The 18,713-nt window shown below is 38.3% G+C and overlaps 1 protein-coding gene across 3 annotated transcripts in view; it reads right to left on the bottom strand.

The window, feature by feature from the left end:
* The window catches only part of NRG3 (neuregulin 3), a 667,620-nt gene that overhangs the window by 162,747 nt on the left and 486,160 nt on the right, over nucleotides 1–18,713 (bottom strand). For 2 of the 3 annotated variants that reach the window (XM_058188056.1, XM_058188055.1), the window contains exon 3: nucleotides 7,742–7,817. In XM_058188056.1, the coding sequence (XP_058044039.1) occupies nucleotides 7,742–7,817 (76 nt within the window). The remainder of the gene's footprint in view (nucleotides 1–7,741; nucleotides 7,818–18,713) is intronic. The other variant, XM_058188054.1, reaches the window with a different exon arrangement.

Here is an 18,713-nt window from a genome sequence, read left to right as displayed (position 1 = left end):
AACATTAAAATCTGTTGGCAGCGCAGATTCTATCCTTCACGTGTTTCTACTGGGACATTAAAATAAATTTTATTTTTTCCTAGTTATCCTGTGATCCAGGCAGTCATGTGAATGTTATGTTACACTTCTTTTATCAAATAAGAAAATTCTTATTGTGAATGATGTTGGTAAAGTTTTGTACAGCAACCATGGATATCAGCAAACAACCTATTACTGGATTCCATGAATAATTATTTGGGTCTCTTTTGTTAATTTTCACTTACTTGATATTCATTACAAGATCTTTCATTTTATGGTTTGCTTATAATTTCTCACCCCACTTAAATGCATATCCTTCCTCCCTCCCTCCCTTTTTATCAAATGTTTTGTTTGAACAGAAGTTTCAAATCCCTCTTAAACTAGAAGGCTACTAAGGTGAAGGGAGGAACTGAGGGGTGTGCAAAAGACTCAGGCTCAGATCTCTGGAGGCTCAGATCTCCAGACTCTTCTGAATCTCATTAAGAACCTTTTACAGAAGTGGAGATCTCTCATCATCATCATCTCACTGTTGTGATGATAAGATGACTTGACAGCAATGAGCTTTTGATGTTATTTTTACTCATTTGTTATTTTTACTCATGTAAGCCGCACTTTATTCCCATCAAAAGTTTATTGTACTATTTAAATGAGCCAGTTGAAATACCTGAGATTTTCTATGCATAGTGTATGTGTGTGTATACATACATACACACACACACACATTATTTTATTCTAAAATATTATATTTTTAAGTGGAGAGATGGCAGAATATGAGGACCATCAAGTAGGCATGGAAAAGAAATACAACACTAAACTCCCTAGGAGAAAAATGCCACAACTAATTGAAATGAACTCTAACACAGCATGAATGGATGCCTCACAAATGCTGATGTTTCTCTCTCCATGCTCAAAATACAACCATTAAAAATGAAGGACGTTTCAAAATGTTGTGCCTAAAAAGGAGTATACATTTGGAGAAGATACATACAAAATCATTGCTTGGAAAGTAGTTGCGATTTAATACCTGCTTTTAGTATTGAGACCTTGTCAATATGTTCCTATTAATTTGTTTTAAGAATGTGATTCATCATGGTTTTATTTAGGGTTATTAAGTGCATAACATTTATCATAGTTAATGTTTCAGTTGTGACTGATATCTATCATAGCATTTTATTTATTTATTTGTTTGTTTGTCTGTTTATTAAATCTATATGTGGCCCATCTTACTTCACAAAGTGACTGTATACAATAGATAGATGATAGATAGATAAGATAGAGATGACAAATATAGATGATGAATACAGGATAGATGACTGATAGATGATAGAGAGATAGAATGGATGGATAGATAGATAGATAGATAGATAGATAGATAGATAGATAGATAGATAGATAGATAGATATAGATAGGTATAGGTATAGATATAAACACACACACACACACACACACACACACACACACATATATATTTATAGAGAGAGATGATAGGTAGATGATAGATGACAGATAGATAAATAGATTTGAGGAGCTGCCATAGAAAGGAGGGGGTCAACTATTCTCCAAAGCACCTGAAGGCCAGACAAGGAATAATGGATGGAAACTAATCAAGGAGAGATTCAACCTGGAAATAAGGAGAAATTTTCTGACAGGGAGAACCATCAACCCATGGAACAGAAGTTGCCTTCGGAAGTTGTGGGAGCTTCATCGCTGGAAGCTTTCAAGAAGAGACTGGACTGCCATCTGTCAGAAATGGTGTAGGGTCTCCTGCTTGGGTGGAGGGTTGGACTAGATGACCTACAAGGTCCCTTCCAACTCTGTTATTCTGTTTGATCTGTTAGATGACTGTTAGATAAATAGATAGTTATGGATGGGAGGGTGGGTGGGTAGGCGGGTAGGCAGATAGATAGATAGATAATGTGTGTGTGCATTCACTGGCCAATTTTGCCAGGAACATACAATACAGATGTCCTCTGCAGTGGCATATGAATTATTATGTTTTAGTACTACAGTATATTCATTTTTAATAATATATAACATTTTAAAAAGGTTTAACATTCCTGTTTGGGTGCTCAGCTCTGCATGGGAAGGACAGGTACAGATGATCATTTTTTTGTATATTTATCTGACCAACTTCTTGCTGAAAACTTGGAGGACAAAGAGAACACCTTCACTTTTTCATAGTTATATTAAGACAGGACGTTTACTGGCCATGCTATGACAAAACTTTGCTGTCAGTTTTTATATATGCACTATTTCGGTGACTGCAACAACAATGTAATTTTGTTATTAGTTAGAAAGAGGTCATTAGAGCACTTATAAAAAGCTGAATCTTTCAAACCTCTGTTTTCAAAATTGAAACCTGAAAATAACTAATGTCATTTAAGACAATATAAAGTAACATTTGTGAGAACCATTTACACCTTAATTGACCATTCAGGACACTTTCAGTAGTAATCCCGAAATGACCTCTATTACTTGTGTTTATTTCCTAGGACTTCAAGAATGGAGGCTGCTTAAATGTTCAACTTCCTTGCTTTCAGGCCAGAAAATATGTTCTGACAAGTTCTTGGAATAATTTTAGCTTGTCCATCTGGGCAAAAGAGGACACGACCTTATTAAACACAGCAAGCACAAGACTGGCCATAAGAGACTGCCGTACGTTTATACTAACATTAAAGAGGAACCAGGAAGAAGCAATTCTAAAAAATCTCTTGGCTTTCCAAACAGGGGTCAAAACTGACTGCGTAGCCTGGCATGGGGGGTGGGACGGGACACAGTGAGCCACTCAGCTACGGGACTGCCTGGCCCGATGAGAACCATCTGTATTAACAATTCCTATTTGCCCCATCTCTCTCTCTCTCTCTCTCTCTCTCCCCTTTTTGAAAATTTATAAAATTGTTTTACAGTTTTATTTATTTTTTAATTCTAAATTATTCTGTTTTAGTATATTGATTAAATTATACACCACTCAGAGTTCTGGGTGGTGAAGAAGAGTGAGAAAGAAAGACATAGAGAGAGAGAGAAAGAAAGAGAGAGAGAGAGAAAGAGAGAAGAGAGAAAGAGAAAAAGAGAGAGAGAGAGAAAGGAAGGAAGGAAGGAAGGAAGGAAGGAAGGAAGGAAGGAAGGAAAAAAGAAAGAGAAAGAAAGAAAGAAAGAAAGAAAGAAAGAAAAAGAAAAAGGAGGGAGGGAGGGAGGGAGGGAGGGAGGGAGGAAGAAAAAGTGGAAGGAAGAGTGGAAAGGGAGGAAAAAGAAGGAAGGAAGGAAGGAAGGAAGGAAGGAAGGAAGGAAGGAAGGAAGGAAGGAAGGAAGGAAGGAAGGAATTCAGAATTTCCCAATTGCACTTCTTAAGACAGAAGAAGCCTCTAAGAAGAAATAGAAGGTAGGCAGGTATAGTGGATCACGGAGATGGGCTGGAAGAAGGTATGGGCAGCCTTTGGGAAAACAAGCCCCCAAAACAGGAAAGAGTGATAAAGAAACTCAAGATTTTCTTTAGCCTAAGAAAAAGGGAAAGAGAGGCACTGCCTGCCTTTAAAGGTTTAATTATGCAGACATCAATAAAGTTAGAGTGCTGGGTATTTCTAGCAGTGTCTGTTTCCTAACGTGGTCTATTTTTAAGGGCTGATAGCAGGAGATTGCAGGCAAAATCCCACACATAATAATGTCTGTTACACATATCTGAGGGAAGCCTAGATAACAATAGGTGATATTTTTATCACAAGCTTTTTCTCTAATGCCTTTGTGTTTCCCAAAGCTGTCAAAGGAAGCCACGCTGAACTGAGAATTTGGGGCTTTATAATCCTTTGACACCAGGAAGGAAGGGAAAGGAGGAAGGCTTCACAGTGAAGATGTTTTTCCTCAGCTTGTCCTGAATCTGTCCTTTAATAAACCCCATAATACTCTTTGAGTCTGTGTACAATATTTCACTTCATGTCTGCCCATTTTTAAAAAGGAAAACACTTCCAGCCCTTCCCACAATTTGTAAACACTGCAATCCCTAAACGACATCTTTAATGGATTTGGTCTCGGTAGCAAGCTTTAAAATATTTACTTCATTTCCTATGAATCATGCTATGTTTCAGATCAGCTGAATTCGTTTCCAGCATGGAGGAAAGAACACGCAGAAGAAGCTTCGCCATTTTGTCTAGAGAAAGCCACATTTGCAAAATCTTGCGTATCTCTCTTGGGTGCCCTGAGGTGATCTCCACTCTCTCCGATGCTAGAAATAGCCTAATTTTATCCATAATTCTGACACAGTTCTGAATAGAGCTCCAACCCAAAGTTTAATGGATAAACTTTATTTACTTAAGATAAAATAAGATGACAAGAAGAGAAGAGAAGAGAAGAGAAGAGAAGAGAAGAGAAGAGAAGAGAAGAGAAGAGAAGAGAAGTTTGTCTTTTTTTTTACTGCAAGCACACCGGCCCACATTAAAAATGAAATTCTACTTCCTGCTCTCAAGAGAAAGTGTATATCTACCCAAACACATACATAACACACATTATACATACACAAATATATACCTGCACTATACATATATACACACACATATATATTAATCACTGTCCATTTTGAAATACGTAGTGGAAAGAGGTCACTTGAGAGTTCCCCAGGTTGATGCTATATGGAGCAAAACATTGACTGAATTTGGATGTTCTGCTTCAGATACCACGAGGCCTCCTCCCAGAAGATAACAAGGAAAACTAATTAAAATTAATTAATTTATGTAACTGTAAGCCACCCAGAGTAGGATAACTCTGGTTGGCTTACAGTTACATAAAAGCTAAAACATAAAAAGTTAAAACCAAACATTAAAACAAAAAATCTACACATGGGGGAGGGCAGGGGCGGAGTGGGGAGGGGAGGTGGGATCTGTTGTTACTTGATCAGCCCCCTCCATTGGGCTGTTCCCCCTCTGGGCTCCAAAGCCAACTGCTACAGCCACATTTTTGGGCCCTTACGAAAAGTTGGGAGGGTTGAGGCCAACCTCACATCAGGGACGGAGATGTTCCAGAGCAGAGGTCTCCAACTTTGGCAACTTTAAGACTTGTGGACTTCAACTCCCAGAGTTCCTCAGTCAGCTAAGCTCTGGGAGTTGAAGTCCACAAGTCTTAAAGTTGCCAAGGTTGGAGACCCCTGTCCAAGAGGGCAGGAGCCCCAGCAGAAAAGGCCCTCCACCTGGACCCCGACAGTCAGAATAATCAGACTGATGGGACCCCCAGCAGGCGTCCTCTGCCAACACGAGTGGGGTGGGCCAACCCCAGTGGGGTGAGATGGTCCCTCAAGTAACCTGGACCCATGCCGTGAATTAGATCTGAAGGCGTGGGTTCCAGTACAGGTTTCCTACTAAAAGGAATCGTCTAAGATTTTCAAGCAATCAAGTGATACTTTGATATTTTGAATGCTTGGATCATCGTATGCATGGTTATTCCAGAACTGGATAAGTCCAAAAGTCCAATGTCGCTTCTTCATCAAGATTACTAATTTCTTACATGATTCTACCTTGAGGAAAAGATACTTTTCATTTATGTGTGCAGTCAGACATATGTTCATTCTAAACAAAATAAAAAACAATGGAAAAGCAGGCTCAGGTGTCGCCTTGTTTGATAACAATTATTAATGTTAATAATGACTGGAGGAAAACAATGCCAAATTAAAAAGCAACAGTCGGAATAACAATATAATAAAATAACCAGGTGTTCTTTATCATTGTTGTCCCAATAAACCTTGCAAACAGAACAAAGGGCAGTATTAAAAATAAACCACAAAGAACATGAAACAGTTGTTTGCAAAAGAAAAAAAAGACTCTGACATTCAAGCAATATATAGAATTTATAGAATCTCACAGCAAGGATAAATTAATGCTGACTTGCAACATATCACATAGACAAGGATGTACATATGTGTGTGTGTAACAGAGGGAAATTGTGAAATTTCTGGGGAATCGTTACAATAGGAAAAATGTTGACAACAGAATATTTTTCAGCTTCATTTGACATATGTCAAATATAAGTTGCCTATGATTTATGACATAAGTAGCCTATGATCTGTTTAAAAACAAATTCCAGAGGAACCAATAGGCAAACATACTTTGCTAAGTCGCAGAGGTGCTTTTTCAAAAGGCAACTGGACTGTCTTTATTTTTCCTTGAAGATGTTCTCATCCAAGAAGCTTCTTCTGATCCAAGAAGCCCAATTCTTCAGAAGCAAAATGTCTTCAAGGAAAACCAAAGTCCAGTTGCCTCTTGAAAAAGCACCTTTGGGACAACCATGACCTGGATCAGGGGTCTCCAACCTTGGTCCCTTTAAGACTTGTGGACTTCAACTCCCAGAGTCCCTCAGCCAGCAAAGCTGGCTGAGGAACTCTGGGAGTTGAAGTCCACAAGTCTTAAAGGGACCAAGGTTGGAGACCCCTGACCTGGATGGCTGAGAATCTTCAGACAGATTTCATGAGGCCAACTCAGATCTGCATTTCATTGGTCTGAAACACTATCCTCACTTTCCACGTTGGGGACCAATCACCACAAAGGCCTTTTTCAAATAAACTATGCCCAACACAATTTTTTTTTACATTCAACAATGGTCGAATCTTCTCAGTGAACTCTCAGACCTAGTTTTGATGGCCAGCTATGTACATTCTTCTTCAGCAAATTTAATTTTAATTTTAGATAACTGATTTGGGGTCACTGAATCCTAAACTACAGTTAATCGGTGAGCCATTTTTAAAAAATATTTTTTATGTTTTAAACGTTGGAAAATTCAACATAGAATTTTATTCTATTTAAAAAATATTTTAGTAATGTATGAAGATTCTTGCTTTGATGTTTCAAAGAATTGGCCCTTGATTTTCTTTTAAAGAAAAACCCTTCTTTTTTGGACCCTTATTTGAAAATTACAAAAATATTGGTGCACCCAGGAGAAACAATCTTACTTATTTCATGGAACGAGCCTGCATTTCACCAGTAAGACTGCACTCTTTGTTTCAAAGGTCAAAACAAAATTTGGTTCTCTTTGTACCTATTTGCATTTTTGAATCAGCTTTATATATTTGATGTAATCAATTCATTTAATCAATCAAATTTTCTTCTTCTTTTAAAGGGACATAAATATTCACACGGGACTCAAATTTTGCTGTCAATTCGGTATGTAATGATTCAGAAGAAGATCCCTCTTGTAACTCTTTTATTATGAAATTTTCTTTTCTTGAATCTATTTGAATTTTTGAATCAGTTTTGTATGTCTGATAGAGTCCATTGACTTAATCAATCAAGTTTTCTACTTCTTCTTCTAAAGGGACATAAATATTCATATGGGACTAAACTTTCACCATCAATTTAGTATATACAATGACTCAGAAGACTGTCCCTCTTGGAACTCTTTTTCCTCCTTAGAAGCATAGTTTAGAGCAGGCGTCTCCAACCTTAGTAACTTTAAGGTTTGTGGACTTCAACTCCCAGAGTTCCTCAACCAGGAAAGCTGGCTGAGGAACTCTGGGAGTTGAAGTCCACAAGCCTTAAAGTTACTAAGGTTGGAGACGCCTGGTTTAGAGGAGAAGGAGGAGGAAGAGCCCTCTCCCATTACACCAGACACTTTGCAAGGACCTAAGAGTGAGATGGGATGAGACCTTGACATTCAGTGAAAGGTCTCATTTTCATGGCAAATGTTACCTCTGGCAAGCAATAAAGGCAGAAGAAGGGGGGAGGGGGGAGAGAAAAGAAAAGAAGACATACTTGGATCTGACAAGATGGAGTCGGTTTTCGGCAAAAATTGGTCACAGCGGACTCCTTGGTAGCCTTCTTTGCACCTGAGAAAAATGGAAGAAATGACAAACATACGCATGCGGTAATAACAAGGTAATTTCAAAACATCATTTGAATGGAAATCTTGTTCGTAATGCACATAATTGTTCATAATGTTCACCCACGTCTGGAAGTTGTGGGTGCTCCAAAACTGGAGGTTTTTAAGAAGAGGTTGGACAACCGTTTGTCTGTTTGGACAACTGATTGGACAGCTGTTTGGTATAGTGTTTCCTCCTTCAGCGGGAGGTTGGACAAAAGACCCCTATGGTCTCTTCCAGATCTGTTCTTCTGTTCTTGTGTTCTGTGTCAAGGGAGTTCACCCATTCATAACTAACTGAAGACTCAAGGGCAACTATGTCCCAATTTTCTATTCCACTAACAGTTTCAGATGAACCAAAGGCATTGTTCTAGGGTGCACTTGGTTCAAGTTGTTATTATTTGGCTACTTTAATTATATCTGAGACCTACACCTAGTTTTTACTCACCTGACCTACAATATAGGACTTCATTCGGTGGGGTGGACAGATAGGTGGGTTTGGCCTGCAGAAGGACACACACACAATCAGTTGGAAGAAGTGTTGAAGTGGTTCTTGGGCTACTAAGCAGGCCTTTGGAAAACAGCCATGCACCTCTCCTAACGGCAAGAGCAATCAACCAATGGAATGGCTTGCCTTCAGAAGTTGTGGGTGCTCCATTCACTGGAGACTTTCAAAAAGAGACTGGACAACCATTTATCTGAAATGGTATCGGGTATCCTGCTCGGGGGTTGGATTAGAAGACCTCCATGGTCCCTTCCAACTCTGTTATTCTGTGTTATTCTATGCATGTAGAAATAATCCTTTGCAAGTTTATATTGCAGGGGAAGAAACCAATATATGTGGGATATCTATATTCCAGGGAAATTTCTCTACTACATTTCATATCTTCTGGTATAAATGCTAAAACCTTTAAAAAAAAACAACCTTTCCATAACCCATCAAAGTTTCTCGGAACAAAATAATGTGTTAGGGCACTACTTAACAAAGCCATCAATGACATTACTGTATTCAGACAATTTAAGACCTAAAACCAATCTGACCTTTTTGATAAGACTATTTATAAAAACAAGCAATGCATTCTCAGTGTTATTCTTTGGTAAACATAGTATTATCTTTTGTAAAGGACCATCAAGCAACTTTTAATGTGCAGGGATATAAATCAGAATTCACCGCAGTATTGATCAATGCTGATAATTAAGGGCAGAGGAACGCAGAGTTGTCAATTCATGAGTAACCAACTCCTGCAGTCTTGGAGCTGGTCTATATCAGGAAATTGCAAAACTGGGTTGAAAAATGAGGAATCCTAAACATCTCCTTCTTTTCTCTATGTCACTTTCCCTTTCTATTTCATAATATGGATGGAGGAGTCACCTCCCCACAATCTCTCCTGCCAACCAAACCAAGATAATAGAATAGAATAGAATAGAATAGAATTTTTTATTGGCCAAGTGTGATTGGACACACAAGGAATTTGGTGATAATCATGGGAAAACAGGTCCATTCAGATCTAAATAAATATTCTGCACCCTGGTGGTTACCATGATTACTTGAATTTCATCTGGACACAACCTTGATTAACTAATCTATGGACATATTACGATCATCATCTTAGCCTAGACAAGTAGAAAGGGACATTTGGCAGTCAGTAAACTGAAGGCATGGAAGTTCGCATCTCCATATAATATCCAGAGAATCAAAAGTAAGACATAAATACATATACAAGAAATAAATTTGTATTCAAAGTGATGTAGGGAAGGGATGAAGGCTAGAGTTTAACTATCCATTTGGCAATCCATAACGTTTATGACAGACATATGCCTACTGTTCCTGTCCTAATGTTCCCTTTGATTGCATCCAATTTCATATAGTTATTACATACTTATGCTTATATATATGCTTATATACCGTATAGTTATTTCATGCTTATGCTTATATATACTGTTGTGACAAATAAATGAAATAAATAAAATAAATAAATGACATAAGCACTGAGCACTGCCCATGTTGATTTTCTGCTTGAGACATGGACGTCTATAGAGTCTGAAGGTAACTTTTGGGAAAGATGTAATGCATGCTACACATAGCTTAGAAAATTAGCAATGGCATTCAATAGTCAGATCAGGGTAGAACATAAATGACATTCTGTTATCCTTGCTACAGCTGCTGGTTTCACTTTGCTATTTAAAGATGCCCAGTGCAATTGCCTAACAACCATAGAATAAAATGTAGTGTTTCCTACAAGTTGTCAAAGAAGGTTTCATAGCATAACACCGTGTGGTGGTCTCTCATGATATAAGAGTCAAACACGCGTTCTTCCTCGGGATGAGAGCCCAGAGTCAAATCCAAAGCTCCCTTTTATTATAATTCATGCGAGGGGATACATACTTGTAACATCACGATAGGTCAGTGAAGATGCATGTACAATGAAACAATATATGATTGGCTGAGGTGCTGCCTATTCAGTGAGTGCTAAGCTGAGATAGATACCTGCTATGATGAAAATGATTTCTGTGTTATACATCTGCTGGTAACAGTAGGTGTCAGGTTCCTCCCAAGGGCAGGCATTCCCTGGGAATGAGTCAGAGGCAGGAGACTAAAGTTCGCATGGTTCAGCTGCTAGTGGTCTTCCAACTAGTAGTCAGCCAACTAAACAACCTGCACGTATAATCTCTACAACACCATCCCTAAAATATGTCACAATGAATGCAATGAGATTTTTCTTTTAATTGCCCCCCTCCCCTCTCTCCCTCCCTCCTTCCCTCTCTCCCTCTCTCTCTCTATGCATGTTACTTCCAATCTATATTATTGATGCAATTTAATGAAGAGAAATGATTTGTACCATCCAATGAATTAGAAGGCATCCATTTCAATTCACTCCTTTGATTTGATGACCCAATTCAGACAATTGTTCGATTTAGACATTCAGTTAATTGCCTTCAAATGTCTGAACTGAAGCTTTGCTCAGTGTCCAGGTTTTCAGGGGGGTCAGTAAGAAGCAGAAGGCAACCTGAACAGGAACATAGAAGCCTGAATCAAAGGACAGCTACTTCAGGCTGTTGCAGATCAATACCTGTTTAGAGCTCCTATGCACTCTGAAACATTTTTTTAAAAAAAGATTAAATACTCCAGCCAAACTGGAGTACCGTATTTTAGGTTTTGAGTCATACATATCCAAATGCCACCCTCATAGTGGGACCCTTGACAAAGATAAGAACTCTTGCACTCTCTGAGCAGAAATGAGAAATTTCACGTTTCTGCTGAGTGAGCATTGCCATGACCAACCCTCTCACAGAAATAAGTAATCCTGCTTGAAAAATCCAAATCCAGCAACAATTAGCTTTCCCTTGACATGGATTATAAAGCTTGCTGACTCACCATGTGTCCAAATGAAGAAATAACTGGGCTTTTTCTTCTTCTTCACAAAACATCAGCAGTGAGTTGACAGAAATTGGTAATATCCCTTCTTTTAGCCTAGCTCAGAAATGGACAGCTCAGAGCAAAGAAGTCATATCATCATCTGTTACAATGTCCTTCCTGTTGAAGACTACTTCAGCTTCAATTGCAACAATACATGAGCACACAATAGATTTAAGCTTAATGTTAATCGTTCCAATCTTGATTGCAGAAAATATGACTTCTGTGACAGAATCATCAGTGCCTGGAATGCACTACCTGACTCTGTGGTCTCTTCCCAAAATCCTAAAAGCTTTAACCAAAAACTGTCTACTATTGACCTCACCCCATTCCTAAGAGGACAATAAGGGGCGTGCATAAGAGCACAAACGCGCCTACCGTTCCTGTCCTATTGTTTTTCTTATCTTTTTCCTATATATATATATGCTTATTCCTCCTAATACTTACTCATATATATGTTTATATACTATATAATCTTTTTGTATGATACTTACATATATTGTTATGACAAAATAAATAAATAAAAATAAATAAAAAGAGCAAAAGAGTACCTACCGTTCCTGTCCTATTGTTTCCTTTCATTATATCCAATTAATATAGTTATTATATACTCATACTTATATATATGCTTATATATTGTTTAGTTATTTCATGCTTATGCTTATATATACTGTGTGACAAAATAAATAAATAAATAAAATAAATAAAGTCTGTTTTTTCTTCCACTGAGTTTCTTTTCTTTGCTCTCTTTATGTTTCTATTTTCATGTAAAATGCATCCCAGGGAGTACAAATACCATCCACTCTTTAGAAGGGGAATTTGTAAATAACAGAAATAGCCCCCTTGGGCTATTTGCTCATGGTTCATTTGATCATATTTGACAAACCTAACAGATTATGAGCAAGAATTGCATTAACCTTGTGGGACAAGAGTAAACCTACACAATTATTTTAAGCCTCTCTGCCCATTTTTCAGTATTATCCAAATCACCATTACCACCACTACTTCATTGTTATTGTTATTGTTCTTATTTCAGTCAGAATAATGGGGTTATTCTGCCCCTAAATCTATTGGAGAATGTTACCATTTAGTGTTATTGAAGCTTCAGAGATACAATACAGCTGCATAAATTGCTTTACTACTGACAAGCTGGAGGGTTTGTAGAAGATCAGCCTATATAGTATCTATGGAGATTCTCAGTCATCTGGGTCCTGGTTGTCCCAAAGGTGCTTTTTCAAGAGGCAACTGGATTTCCTTTGAAAACGTTTTGCTTCTCATCCAAGAAGCGTCTTCAGTTCTGACTGAATGATGGAGAATGGAAGGATTTATATCCCTGGCAGTCATCTGGCCGTTAGCTCTCTTTCCGAGAGTCATTGAAGCCACTTGGAGGTTCATCTGTGCCCTCAGGATCCCCTCAATATTACAAATGGGTGTGAAACCTTCTTGGAACTGCTGGAAGGACTTGTGGTAAGCAGGAGATTCAATACAGTCCTTCTAAGAAGGGTCCACAGCCATTTGCACTATTCAGGTGACCCCCTCAGAAATCACTATTCAGGTGATGACTCTCAGAAAGGGTACCAATGACCAGCTGACTGCAAGGGATATACATTTTTTCATTCTCCGCCATCTAGTCAGAACAGAAGAAGTTTCTTGGATGGGAAGCAAAATGTCTTCAAGGAAAAACAAAGAAAGTCCGGTTGCCTTTTGAAACAACACCTTTGGGATGATCTGCCTATAGTAGGTAGCAACCAAGTTCTATTTATGGGTCTGCGTCATGGGCAATTTCTAAGCGTTCTCCTTTTGCCTTTTCATCTCAGTGGAAGATAGATATTCTCTTCATGACCTTGAGACTGAAGGTCAACTCTTCAATGCCTGCTTAATTATTCTTCTTGACTTGAGAATCCCTGGTTCCTGTATTCTTATTTTCTGCCCTTGTATTAGGAATGTTTAAGGGGGGGAAGCGTTCGATCTGATTTAAATGATATAACCAGGGAGATCCTGACATGATTTCATTACCAGCTCCGTTCCATTTTGCCCATAAAGAGACAAAGAAGTAGGCAGCCTAGAAAATATTTCAGCAAATACATTCTTAAAATGACACTGAATTGTACCTCTTCCCTGGCAAAGTTACAAAAGTGATTTTTCAGTGACTTCAGTAAGGTTTTTCCCCCCCTTTTTCCCCACCACCATGTAGTTTACAACCGATGGAAAATACATTCAGGAGCACATATTCTAATGAGGATTTAAGCTGCAAATGAAATTATATACTGCTCAGCTGTTTAGGCCTCGTGCATACAAACGCAAATACCATGTTAATTCATTTTGTAACATTTACAGAGATTTAAGTGGATTGAACTCTTGCTTTGAAATATTATCTCATGCCTGATAACAATATTTACTTAATTCCCGTGAAGTCTATGAGGCCAGTCACCATGTTCTTCTCATACTACAACAGGAATGCTCACCAAATTCTTCTCATTCCCCCCTCTAATTCGGCTTAGCTCAATCTTGCCTGCAAAAGAATCTTCATGCATTAACAATCTATTGTTGAATTTGTGATTTCTCAACTTAATAAGACCTTACTAAGACCACACTTGGAATACCGCATCCAGTTTTGGTCACCACAATATAAAAAACGATGATGGGATCTGGAAAGGGTGCAGAGAAGAGCAGCTAGGATTATTAGGAGGCTGGAGGCTAAAACATATGAGGATCGGTTGCAAGAATTGAGTATGTCTAGTCTAATGAAAAGAAGGATTAGGGGAGACATGATAGTCTTCCAATATTTAAGGGGCTGCCACAAAGACAAGGAGTTCAACGTACTTGCCAAAGAACCAGAAGGCAGGACAAGAACCAATGGATGGAAACTATGGAGCACCACAACATCTGAAGGCAACTTCTGTTCCACTGGTTGATCGTTCTGACTCTCAAGAAATTTCTCCTTAGTTCTAGGTTGCTTCTCCGCTTGGTTAGATTTATGGAATAAACCCACCCCTACCATTGAGAGTACTGGTTGTTTAGAGAAGTACAAAGAGAACAAATGGCAAAACCTTCTACCAACCCCTATTTTGTAGGCAAAGTCCGCTCACAATGTCAGACTAGAATCAGCTGTGGCCTGGTTTAATTCAATGCAGGCTTCTCTTCTGATAACCATGGAGAAGAAACATAGAATAGAATAGAGTAGAATAGAATAGAATAGAATAGAATAGAATAGAATAGAATAGAATAGAATAGAATAGAATAGAATAGAATGTTTTATTGGCCAAGTGCAATTGGACACACAAGGAATTTGTCTTGGTGCATATGCTCTCAGTGTACATAAAAGAAATAGAATAGAATAGAATAGAATAGAATAGAATAGAATAGAATAGAATAGAATAGAATAGAATAGAATAGAATAGAATAGAATAGAATAGAATAGAATGTTTTATTGGCCAAGTGCGATTTGACACACAAGGAATTTGTCTTGGTGCATATGCTCTCAGTGTACATAAAAGAAAAGATACCTTCACCAAGGTACAACATTTACAACACAATTGATGGTCAATATATCAATATAAATCATAAGGATTGCCAGCAACAAGTTATAGTCATACAGTCATAAGTGGAAGGAGATGGGTGATGGGAACTATGAGAAGATTAATAGTAGTGCAGATTCAGTAAACAGTTTGACAGTGTTGAGGGAATTATTTGTTTAGCAGAGTGATGGCCTTCGGGAAAAACTGTTCTTGTGTCTAGTTGTTCTGGTGTGCAGTGCTCTATAGCGTCGTTTTGAGGATAGGAGTTGAAACAGTTTATGTCCAGGATGTGAGGGATCTGTAAACATCTGTCTGCTCGAGCATGAAGGAAAGAATGTAGTGCCTCAGAATTGCTAAGCTTCTCCATATGGTGGGAGGTTCATAGGGCCACATTTCCATATGGCAAAGGTTTTAATTGGCGAGGAGCTCTCCAGCTAAGAAAACGAAGGGGCCGGCTTCAGCTGCTGCAGCTACACTTTGAATGGACACAAAGGACTACTCTAATAAGCCAATCTACCTTCATGCCATCCAGCCAGGAAGACTGTCCTCTCATTAAGCATATTTCTACAAGTTTAATGGTGGAGCAGAGAACATAAAAGGACTGAACAAGAATAATTATTAATTAATTTGAAGCGCTTAGTGAAGGGCAATCTGCTAAATTAGTTTTACTCCTACACTGCTTTACTGTACTGTTGTACAGTAAATAACAACACCAGGGCTTAGATATTCTATGGTCTGTGTCATGCAGAAACAAAACCCAACAGCCACCATACAATCGTATGTTTGTCTAAGTCTAAGGCGAAAGTAAAGCTTCATTCTTGTATTGAGCTTGTACTTGGTTTTAACCAATTTTATGATTGTTCACCATCAATCACTGGTCTGGGATGGTCTGCTATAGAAATTGAATGACTAAGAAACAAAAAAAAAATAACATCTGCATTGAGTCACGTGTGTGTGTGTGTGTGTGTGTGTGTGTGTGTGTTTATTCCATGTTTCTTTCTTGAGAACAATAGAAAATATTTCAGCAAAGATGTTCTTAAAAATGACCCTGAATTGTACCTCTTCCCTGGCAAAGTTACAAAAGTGATTTTTCAGTGACTTCAGTAAGGTTTTTTCCCCCCCTTTTTACAACCGATGGAAAATACATTCAGGAGCACATATTCTAATGAGGATTTAAGCTGCAAATGAAATTATATACTGCTCAGCTGTTTAGGCCTCGTGCATACAAACGCAAATACCATGTTAATTCATTTTGTAACATTTACAGAGATTTAAGTGGATTGAACTCTTGCTTTGAAATATTATCCCATGCCTGATAACAATATTTACTTAATTCCCATGAAGTCTATGAGGCCAGTCACCATGTTCTTCTCATATTACAACAGGAATGCTCACCAAATTCTTCCCATTCCCCCCTCTAATTCGGCTAAGCTCAATCTTGCCTGCAAAAGAATCTTCATGCATTAACAATCTATTGTTGAATTTGTGATTTCTCAACTTAATAAGACCTTACTAAGACCACACTTGGAATACCGCATCCAGTTTTGGTCACCACAATATAAAAAACGATGATGGGACTCTGGAAAGGGTGCAGAGAAGAGCAGCTAGGATTATTAGGAGGCTGGAGGCTAAAACATATGAGGATCGGTTGCAAGAATTGAGTATGTCTAGTCTAATGAAAAAAAGGATTAGGGGAGACATGATAGAGTCTTCCAATATTTAAGGGGCTGCCACAAAGACGAGGAGTTCAACCTACTTGCCAAAGAACCAGAAGGCAGGACAAGAACCAATGGATGGAAACTATGGAGCACCACAACGTCTGAAGGCAACTTCTGTTCCACTGGTTGATCGTTCTGACTCTCAAGAAATTTCTCCTTAGTTCTAGGTTGCTTCTCCGCTTGGTTAGATTTATGGAATAAACCCACCCCTACCATTGAGAGTACTGGTTGTTTAGAGAAGTACAAAGAGAACAAATGGCAAAACCTTCTACCAACCCCTATTTTGTAGGCAAAGTCCACTCACAATGTCAGACTAGAATCAGCTGTGGCCTGGTTTAATTCAATGCAGGCTTCTCTTCTGATAACCATGGAGAAGAAACATAGAATAGAATAGAGTAGAATAGAATAGAATAGAATAGAATAGAATAGAATAGAATAGAATAGAATAGAATAGAATAGAATGTTTTATTGGCCAAGTGCAATTGGACACACAAGGAATTTGTCTTGGTGCATATGCTCTCAGTGTACATAAAAGAAATAGAATAGAATAGAATAGAATAGAATAGAATAGAATAGAATAGAATAGAATAGAATAGAATAGAATAGAATAGAATAGAATAGAATAGAATAGAATGTTTTATTGGCCAAGTGCGATTTGACACACAAGGAATTTGTCTTGGTGCATATGCTCTCAGTGTACATAAAAGAAAAGATACCTTCACCAAGGTACAACATTTACAACACAATTGATGGTCAATATATCAATATAAATCATAAGGATTGCCAGCAACAAGTTATAGTCATACAGTCATAAGTGGAAGGAGATGGGTGATGGGAACTATGAGAAGATTAATAGTAGTGCAGATTCAGTAAACAGTTTGACAGTGTTGAGGGAATTATTTGTTTAGCAGAGTGATGGCCTTCGGGGAAAAACTGTTCTTGTGTCTAGTTGTTCTGGTGTGCAGTGCTCTATAGCGTCGTTTTGAGGATAGGAGTTGAAACAGTTTATGTCCAGGATGTGAGGGATCTGTAAACATCTGTCTGCTCGAGCATGAAGGAAAGAATGTAGTGCCTCAGAATTGCTAAGCTTCTCCATATGGTGGGAGGTTCATAGGGCCACATTTCCATATGGCAAAGGTTTTAATTGGCGAGGAGCTCTCCAGCTAAGAAAACGAAGGGGCCGGCTTCAGCTGCTGCAGCTACACTTTGAATGGACACAAAGGACTACTCTAATAAGCCAATCTACCTTCATGCCATCCAGCCAGGAAGACTGTCCTCTCATTAAGCATATTTCTACAAGTTTAATGGCGGAGCAGAGAACATAAAAGGACTGAACAAGAATAATTATTAATTAATTTGAAGCGCTTAGTGAAGGGCAATCTGCTAAATTAGTTTTACTCCTACACTGCTTTACTGTACTGTTGTACAGTAAATAACAACACCAGGGCTTAGATATTCTATGGTCTGTGTCATGCAGAAACAAAACCCAACAGCCACCATACAATCGTATGTTTGTCTAAGTCTAAGGCGAAAGTAAAGCTTCATTCTTGTATTGAGCTTGTACTTGGTTTTAACCAATTTTATGATTGTTCACCATCAATCACTGGTCTGGGATGGTCTGCTATAGAAATTGAATGACTAAGAAACAAAAAAAAAATAACATCTGCATTGAGTCACGTGTGTGTGTGTGTGTGTGTGTGTGTGTGTGTGTTTATTCCATGTTTCTTTCTTGAGAACAATAGAAAGTAATTTGTTTCTGCCTTCTTTCTTCTTGTTATTATTAACAGTCTCCCAGATTGTTCTGAGCAGACTGACATTGTGAGTATCTAGGAGACTTAAGATATTTTATGATATAAGGATGGTTCCAAGTAATGATTTATTTATTTTTTTGGTAATTGGTGAGATGAACTGGGAAGTGTGGTTCTTCACTGGTTCTCCTCCCATTTTACCTGAATCCAATCAGTCTTGGTAGGGTAGTAAGAGAAATATGAACTATTCCTGTAAAACGCAGAAGAGTGGAGCCATATTTATCCTTTATATCAGAGGTCTCTAACCTTGACTTTAAGCCTGGAGGACTTCAACTCCCAGAATACCCCAGCCAGAATTCTGGGAGTTGAAGTCCTCCAGGCTTAAAGTTGGCAAGGTTAGAGACCCCTGGTTTATATGACCTGAAACACCAGATGTGAGGCAGTTGTGAAATACAGGGCTTTTGA

This window comes from Ahaetulla prasina, chromosome 6 (assembly GCF_028640845.1).
Source record: "Ahaetulla prasina isolate Xishuangbanna chromosome 6, ASM2864084v1, whole genome shotgun sequence".
Lineage (NCBI taxonomy): Eukaryota > Metazoa > Chordata > Lepidosauria > Squamata > Colubridae > Ahaetulla > Ahaetulla prasina.
This window is presented reverse-complemented; position numbering and strand designations above follow the sequence as displayed.